This window comes from Rhinatrema bivittatum, chromosome 13 (assembly GCF_901001135.1).
Source record: "Rhinatrema bivittatum chromosome 13, aRhiBiv1.1, whole genome shotgun sequence".
NCBI lineage: Eukaryota > Metazoa > Chordata > Amphibia > Gymnophiona > Rhinatrematidae > Rhinatrema > Rhinatrema bivittatum.
In genome coordinates, this window is record NC_042627.1 from 53,463,495 (window position 1) to 53,473,033 (window position 9,539).

Below are 9,539 nucleotides of genomic sequence, written 5' to 3' on the forward strand. Positions count from 1 at the left end.
TACGAAATGCAGTGCAAAAAATATGCTCTTGAGGACGATTTTCAAAGTGATTTTGATGGGCAAAAAGCATTTTACTTGCATGGATCGGCTGCCTTGAAAATATCCCGCCCTCTCTGCCACGAAAAGGACGTGCATTGTACGACTTTTGAGCACTTCTAGCCACCTCGAGAGGAGGCGTTCCTTAGGGCATTTTTAGGTAGGAGAGGAAAAGTCCACATCTGGACAGTGGGTTCATTGATTTGCGCATACTTTTTCCAGCAAGATTCTACCCCCACAAAAGGCAGGTGCAAGTGGCCCTGCATGCTTTGTCCCCATCAAAAGTTTCAGAGTGAAAGTACGCGCACCCTCAGCGCAGAGCTTGTGGCTACAAAGTGCACATGGTCATTGTCCCAGTGCAAACAGCATGAAAATCTCCCCGTTATTATTAAGTTTTCCCGACAAAATTTCTTATTTTTAACATTTTTCTGGCACAAAGAGGGAGTCCCTGCTGTGCCATTGTGCTCTCGCCAGAAAACACTAGTGTTTTAGTAGCAAAGACTGCTGCGAAACCGTGTTAAGGATTGTTGTTAGAATACTGTGATATAATAAAGCAATAAATATTCTTACATTCATGTAGCTTATGTTTTTCCCTTGCACCATTTCACCACAGCCAGCCAACGTGTAAAGTGTGTTGAAATGCTTAGTCTATGCTAAATCCTGGAAAATGAAAAATTACTTTTAATTTAAAAAAAAAAAAAAAAATGTTCTCTATTTTCCAGACAAGGAGCGTCAGGAATTTATTGCCCCCTCCTATACAGCTCTGACCTCTGTTGGGTCTTAGGAGGTAGCCTGTACCCTGTGGTGTTTCTCTCTCACAGGACCCATCAGGGATAAGTGGCCAATAGAAAGGAGGAATTCCAGTAGTAAGGCTTCTCCTCAGACTTTACAGTGCTGTGTATGTACCCTGGCTCCATGTATCTCCTGAAAGTTTCTTAAAGCAGAACATCCTGTCCATGGCAAATTTGGTAGGAGACTGAATTTTGGTGGGGAGAGAAGGAGAGAGGGCCAAGACTTCCATTCATTGCAAGCAGAGTTTGTGCTGAAGGGTGACCTTTGTCATTTATTTTAACTAATAACTCTCTGGATTCCAAGCTATCCATGGTATACCATTCGCACACATACAGGCCCGCAGAGATTTATGCTACTATTTTATAAACTGCATTATGGAAGCCACATTGTTTTATAAAATACTGCACGGAGCAGCGGTTGCAACCCTAAACAGAAGGCCTGGGGGCAACCTGCATGGAGCAGCAGCCACAACCCTAAACAGAAGGCCTGGGGGTAACCTGCAAGGAGCAGCGGTTGCAACCCTAAACAGAAGGCATGGGGGCAACCTGCATGGAGCAGCAGCCACAACCTCAAACAGAAGGATTGGGGGGTAACCTGCACGGAGCGGCAGCCACAACCCCAAACAGAAGGCACGGGGGCAACCTGCACGGAGCGGCAGCCACAACCCCAAACAGAAGGCACGGGGGCAACCTGCACGGAGCGGCAGCCACAACCCCAAACAGAAGGCACGGGGGCAACCTGCATGGAGCGGCAGCCACAACCCCAAACAGAAGGATTGGGAGGTAACCTGCACGGAGCGACAGTCACAACCCTAAACAGAGGTCTTGGGGGTAACCTGCACGGAGCAGCAGCCACAACCCCAAACAGAAGGCTTGGGGGAACTTGCACAGAGTGCCAATTTATAACCTAAATATAAGGTGAGGGGATATCCTGCATGGAGCAGCAGTCACAACCCTAAACACCTTGCCTGGCAGACTGGATGGACATTTTGGTCCCAAGCAGATTTACATGCCTACTTTCAAAAATTTGAAATGTGCACATAAATCCTGTCCCTGCTCCCTCCCTCGTTCCCAGGTCACCTACTTCAATTGCAGATAAAAATATGTGCAGAATAGAGTTTTGTGCATACATTTACATGCAGAACCCCCGGTTTGATCTGCAAAGTGTGATTTACGCACATAAAAAAAACTTTCAGGCCGATACAGAAAAACGCACGGGAGAGCTGGCAAGTGCCCGCTCTCCCGACGCGTGCACAGGCCACTCTTCTGGGCGCGAGATTCAGAAAGCCCAGGTATGTAAATTAGGGCCCGCGGTAAAAGGAGGCGCTAGGGACACTAGCACGTCCCTAGCGCCTCCTTTTTAACAGAACCGGCAGCTGTCGGTAGGTTTGACAGCCGATGCTGAATTTTACTGGCATCTGTTCTCGAACCCGCTAACAGCCACAGGTTCAGAAAACAGATGCCGGCTAAATTGAGCGTCCATCTTCCGGGCCGCGGGCAGATTTTAATTTTATTTATTTTTTTTTTATTTTTTTTTTTAATTTTGGGGCCTCCGACTTAATATCGCTATGATATTAAGTTGGAGGGTGTACAGAAAAGCAGTTTTTTTGCTTTTCTGTACACTTTTCTGGTGCCAGCCGAAATTAACACCAGCCTTTGGCAGGCATTAATTTCTGAAAGTAAAATGTGCGGCTTGGCTGCACATTTTACTTTCTATATCGCGCGGAAATAACTAATAGGCTCATCAACATGCATTTGCATGTTGTGGGCGCCATTAGTTTCGAGAGGGTTGGCCACGCGTTTTCGACGCACTATTACCCCTTACTGTATAAGGGGTAAAAATAGCGCATTGAAAACGCACAGCCAAACGCGGGCTAACAGTGCGCTCCACCGGAGCGCACTTTACTGTATCGGCCTGTTTGAAAGTCAACCCCTGAAAGAACATCACCCTCTTTTTTTTTTTTTTTTTTTTTTAATGTGCTTTTAGAGCCTACCTAAAGATTGCTATTGGTACTCGGGAAAGCTCTCATCAGGGCTTTCCACTACCTTCTCTTCAGCACGTTTGTCACACTTCAGTTTATATCACAGCTGAAAAGTATCCAAAACCTTTTTTAATTATTTTCTCTGGTGTAAAAGGGGCCTATAAGAAAAGGACCTTCATAATGTGCTTCAGTTTATGCCTGTTTTCGGGTGATCTGGCCGGCTGGTCCATGAATCTAAACTGTGCTCTTTAAAAGCAATGTTTACTTCTAGCTATGAGCCTGAATTGGTACCAGGATGCAAATGCACAACTCCCTTTTTTTTTATCGTAGCACTTGATCTCCTGCATTCCTTTCTTTCTTTCATCTCATGGAAGTTGTTTATGCCAACAAAAAAAAAATAAGCTGCTCCACTTCCTCCACACAAAGGGGGTGTGATGCTTTGAGGTCTGTTTGAAGAGGCAGCACATTCCCAGATGTGGAGCGTAACTAGGGTGGATGCACAGAAGCGGCTCCAAATCTTCCTTCACAGCCTGCACTCTAGGTGTCCCCTTTAAGCACGGATTAGAAATATTTCTGTCCTCGCACAGTGGCCCTAGAGCAGGGGCCGGGAACGTTAGTAACCATGAACCTCAACTGGGGTAATTGGTTTCAACAAACGAGTAGGAGTTCTCGCCACAATTAGCTATTTCCGAGGGCCTTGCTGCAGGCCAGGGTAAATTTGAGGAACGGGCCGGATCCCCACCCCTACCCTAGAGATGCCCACAGTAAGTCATAGAAAAAGGGGTGAAATCTTGCACGCCATCCAGAGCAACATGATGTGAGCAGTTCCTGAGCTGTATTGACAGCTTTTATCCCTGATGCAGAAGAAATTTGAAGCTCGGAGTACTGTTACTTTTTTTTTTTTCATAAGTGAGGTTATTCTGTGAGCAAAGAAAATTTCATACAAAATTTGCAAAATAGAAATGGCTGTTGGACCAATGATTTAGTCCAAAACTCCGCTGCGCTTGTATTGACCAGCACAAAACCACGCGATGGCATTACCCCTGCACTGGCTCCCAGTATACTGGCACATTGAGTACAAAGTAGCATCCTTCTTCCAGAACATGTCTCCCTGGGTGACCACTATACTACGAATCTACAAAGCCACCAGGAGCTTTACGTCCCACCAGGAAATATCTCCTCGAAGTTCCATCTCCCAGAGCGCATCGGCCTCTGAGCTCGCTGCCGGAAGTCCTCCGTACGATCATCTACCCAAATAACTTCACAGAGCTCTTAAGACCTATTTTTGAGACAGGCCTTTGAGACTGCGGTCTTTCGATTCTTCAGAACGAAAGACCGCAGTCTTTCGTTCTGAAGCAGCTTATATCTTTGTGTTCTGTTTTCTCTGCTTTATTTACCTCTTTGTTATTTTATGTATTAATATGGAATTATCTATGAATATATTTTTTTAATGTGTCGGAATATAAATACAGTGGAATCTGTTTTTGGCTATCATTGAGAAGAGCCATTTAGTTTCTTAATATGAAGGTCCTGTTTATTCATTAGAGGACTGGGAATTCCTTTTAATAACTGCTTTGTGCTTTCTAGGGATGAAATGATTGAGATAGGATTTTTATAACCATGTTGATTTATTTGCTGAATGTCTTTTACCCACCGTATATACTGCAGTTAACAGCAGTGAAGGTATTGCTGTATAACAAGTGAGAAAAATGTAATTTTGTGTGTGTATACAATACAATGGGATATTGTAAAACTGTTGATCTCTGTCATGGCCCATCCTTTACAAATAATTCTGACATGGTAGAACAGGCTGGCAAAGCAACAGCAAAAGCCATTTTATTTATTTCTCATATTTGATTTCTCACCTTTCTGGCATAACATCTCAATTTGAGTTATAAAAACATAATACATCCAGTACAGCAATAACCATTCAAAAAAAAACAAAAAACAAACATGAAATAAAATATCAAAAGAGGGGAAAAAGGTTAACATTTCTATTGCCAGGTACTTCAACCCATACAGTAGCAAAGCACACCTGGTCAAGGAAAAATCAAGGTCAAAATGACCAAAGATCCAAGCCATCAAGTGTTTCATGAAAATCAAGTAACTGCCCTCTGAGTGGGATTTCCAAGGGCAACTCATTCCATAGAGCTGGGCCAGTGATACTGAAAGCTGATCTGCGAATCATAGCAAGCTTCACCTTAGAATAAAGGAGGGATAACTGTGAGGAATACAGATTCCTTCCTGGCACACCGCATTAAGAGCTCTCTCAAATAGGTGGGACCCATCCTGTTCATTCAGGCTGAATGAATAGGCAACCAATGTAACGCCTCCAGAGCTGGAGTCACTTGGTCTCTAAGCTTAGCACTGTTAGAATTTTTTCACCCATATTCTGGAAAAGTTGGAGATTTCTATGAATGTGTTGAGGGCAGCCCTTGATATAGCAAGTTGCAATAATCACTCCTACTGTGATCAGTGCACGAGCAACAGTTAATAAATCCATCCTAGATTTTTAAAAATGGTGTACATTTTTGGTGCATCTTAGAAAGATGAATGAGATCTGAATAACTGATTTAAATCTGTGGGACCAGGGGTAGTTTGGAATCAAGAATGACTCCATGAATTGCCTCTCTTTGGTTTCAATTCATACCCCATAATTGAGGGAAAACCCACTACATCCATATTCAATGGACTCACATATTAATTCCAATTTTATAAACTCAATACGCTGGTAAATGCCCACATTTTATCATTGTCTATGCAAACGCATAAATGTATATTGTGTAAATAAATCTTTACAACCCTAGTAAACTTGCCTCCTCCCTCCCCCTTTTCTTCCCCCTCCTCCCCCCCTACCTTTCCTTGCTACTGCCCCTCCATTCATTCCTGTTGTAATCACTGTTAATTGTTAATTATAAGATTTTAATTATAAGCTGTTAATTTTAAGTTATATGTAAAGCCTTGTTGCTAATTTTGAAGTTCTATTGTAAACTGATCAGATGTACCTTACGACTTTCAGTATATAAAAGCCATAAATAAATAAAATATTCAGTCACTGCCTGGATAGTAAAGTTAGCTGGATAGTAAACGTATCTGGCTAACTGTGGAAGTATATTTAATAGTGCAGCCGCACTATTGAATATAGCCGGCTATCTTAAGGTTAGCTGGCTAATTTTAGGACAGCTCTTTGGCCAGACCAGAGAATATCAAAGTTAGCCAGATAACATATCTGGCTTACTCAGCTCAACCCAGTTGTGACCCCAGAACACCCCCTAACTTATCTGGCTAAATTCTAGCTGGTTAACTTAATATAGCAAATCTTCATTTAGCCGGATAACTTCTGAGAGATCCTGCTAAATGTTTTTGAATATGGACCTCCATAAGGATTCTATCTATTCTAGATATCCATAATAGTTTGAATGTTTGAGGGTTGTAGCTTAACATGGGTAATGTTTACCAGATAGCTGCTCCTCCTAGGTAGGAAGTCACACTAGATACTGATCCTATCATCAGCATAGACAGGAGAAAAATAACACTAAAACTCTAAATTATTTTTGGCATTAGATAGATATCAAATAATACTGGAGCACCCACCCCACAGTATGTAAACACTAGACTGCAGCTGTGTGATACCCCTGGATTGTTATTTTTTTTAAATGTAATCGGTGTAATACGGAAAATGGCACTTGGAAATGGAGTTTGCAGAAGAGAGCAGTCGGCCATGCGGTAGAAATGTTTTTTTTTCTTTCTTCATGCCTCCTTGGGGATCACCTCTGGCTTCCCTTGTCCACTGAAGATCTAGAGACCGTTTTGTGTTAGCTCCTGCCCGCCGGTCCACGAGGGGACCCTTGAGTTGTTTAAACATTTATTATGTGCCAGACAAATTCTCTCTCTTACGTTGCAGGTCGATTGTTGTTTGCTGGATACAACGATTACACTATAAACGTTTGGGATGTTCTGAAGGGGACGCGAGTATCTATTCTGTTTGGCCATGAGAATCGCGTAAGCACCTTACGGGTATCCCCTGATGGGACTGCTTTCTGCTCGGGCTCATGGGATCACACGCTAAGGGTAAGAACTTTCTTCCTTATAAGTGGGCGCAGTGACCCCCTTCCCTCAAAGTCATCTCCCTCTACTGCTTCTGTGAGGATGTCCATATCGATTAATTGATAAATAAATAAAATAAGAAAAGATTAAAGGGTATAGTAACATTGTAGAGGTATTTAAGAAGGAAGTACAGACAATGTAAATCATTGTGAGCACGAATAATCAGATTAGAACGAAAAATAAATAGATGTGTGAAAAGAGATGGAACTGGTAGAGTCAAGCAGCAGAGGATAAGTTTTGTTTTGTTTTTAAACAAAGGGAAGTTAGTCTCTGGAGTAGTCCACTTTCAGATCTGATACATCTATCATAGTTAGTTATTTAAAAATAAATTAGATGTCATCTTATATGCTTAATACCCCTAGTAAGCAGAGATCAAATTCAAATTTAGGTGCCTAGGGCTCATAGAAGAAGGCTGAAGACAACTCACACTGAGGTGTACCAAACCTGGCTGCTGTTCCACTAGTGCACCATGATACAATGGAAGGGCAAAACAGTAGCTGATGTTACTAGCCTGAAAAGAATAGGGGAACTACTTGTCAAATAAAAGTTGGGAGGTTTTTCTGTTTTTTTTTACTTTTGAAGGACATACACCACAGACCTGCGCTAAAGCATTTCAGCCTTACCCACTCTGTTGTCCACTCTCAAAGACTGATTCAACCGCCTAACTCTTCTATTTTACAAATTGTGTAGGTTTTCCAAAAAAAAATTGTGCAGAAGAGGCAATCTCTGCAGAAAGGAGCTGAATAGCCTCTGAGTCAGCCTAGATTTCATGTTTAGCAAGCAGTATGATGATAAATGCAGCCGTTTAGATGACTCTGGAATTTATCCGAATTCAGGCACTAAACTTGTCAGCGCTGCGAAAGACTGCCTAACCATTGGATTTATTTTTACAGCACTTTGTAAATATTAATAATATGAATTATATTCAGGATGAGCAACAGCCTTCATATGCCATATGCAGAGGAGAAAAATAGTACTGTCAAAACCATTTCCATTGCTTTCGTTTTGTGCATTCTGTAGACTGGAATTGTGTTTGTTTTTAACTCGCTCATGATGACTTTCGAGCAATATGTGTGCTATTTTTCCTGGAAGCTATTAGGCAAAGACAAACAAGCCAAGCATTCATCGGTAAGAACAGTGTGCATTGTTCGGGTGGATGCTTCAGTTCTTTGTTGCTGCTTCTCTCTCCGACCACGGATACTCGTGATCCTTTTCATACCAGAGCACAGGCTGGAGAAACGCAAGATGACGGAGTGCGTTTCTGTTCCAGAGGCGACCTCCGCTTGTCTGAAGCCCTTCTGAACCCAACCCATGCCCACACATGTTTTCAGAAATTCAGTATGCAGCTTCCACCTGCGCCGAGAGCTGGCAGCCCCGATAAGCGCTGCAGGCATGTTTTTCAGTCTGTGGTCCAATTACCGCTGAGCAAATTAAAAACTGTAGCTCAAGCCACAACCCAGTCCCTGATACTGGTCTCGTGAATGCAAGGAGGGCCTGCGTGTAATGAAGTGGGGCGAGATCTGTTTTAGAGCAGCCAATCATTATTATTAATATTGTGGGTTTTTTTTTTCTTTTTGCAGATATGGGCTTGATCCTTCAGTCAACTTCCCAAGTCATGATATAACTTATTGGTTTCCCCAATATATGAAATGGACTAATATAATAATTTGTAGATGTGATCTGTGTTTTGAGAAGATGTGAAATGTTGTTGCAGTTTATCTACAACTTAAAACAATAACTGACTGCTGAATGTTATTCAGTATCCTAACCAACACTGATATTAAAGGGAAAACATCACTTACAGCACAGCAGTGAAAATAAAATGATTGTATGACATAGACAAAGGTTTTATTCTGTTTTGAAAGCTACCTACATTTCATAGGCTTAGTTTAAAAATATCCACCACCTTGCACTTTTCTCACAAAAGTCCTACCTGTATCATAGAATGTAGACATTCCTGTACATGATGAGTTCATTATTTGCATGACCTGAATTTATTTATTGATGTCGGTTATAAAGGGAACTGATTTGAATGCAGAGGGACTTTTGAAAGTTTTGTGTGTTTTCCCTCCTGAACTGAATGCAGAGCCTGAGTGGGAGATCAGCTCTGCAGCACACAGTGCACCCCTGTAGCATCTTATGGAGAGAATTCCAGCTGCAGAACAAGTCCACATCAGCTTCCCGCATTACGATGACCACAAATCTGGCAAGTTCTGTGCCGCATGGGAATTTAATGTAGGGAGATACCCGGAGGGGGGGCCAGGTTTTGTGCATAAGAATAGTTCTAGACAGACAGCCAAGTAAATGCTTCATGAACTGAGCAGAATATAGAGCCCTGTGACGTTAACTTGAAAAGTGTGTTTGATCAGATGAACCCAGACTTGGATCTTCTGCTTTGTTTTATAACATTAACCGTTAGGCCTGTGAACACATGCTTTACAAAAAGTAAATTAACCATCAAGGGAACACCCTGATCTCTCTTCCCTACTACTAAAGATCATTAACAACCAACCATCGATGATCTTTAGTAGAAGGGAACAGAGGTTTTGTTGTTGGGAAAATTACAAAAAGTAAAGAGAGAGAGTCCTACAACTAGTTTATTCTTTCTTCGTGTGATGGTCTT

The 9,539-nt window shown here is 42.1% G+C and overlaps 1 protein-coding gene across 1 annotated transcript in view; it reads left to right on the plus strand.

The window, feature by feature from the left end:
* The window catches only part of GNB5 (G protein subunit beta 5), a 62,473-nt gene extending 53,518 nt beyond the window's left edge, over nt 1-8,955 (plus strand). The window contains exons 10-11 of the mRNA XM_029575144.1: nt 6,714-6,880; nt 8,497-8,955. Coding sequence (XP_029431004.1) covers nt 6,714-6,880; nt 8,497-8,508 — 179 coding nt within the window. The 3' untranslated portion in view covers nt 8,509-8,955. The remainder of the gene's footprint in view (nt 1-6,713; nt 6,881-8,496) is intronic.
* The last annotated feature ends 584 nt before the right edge of the window (nt 8,956-9,539 follow it).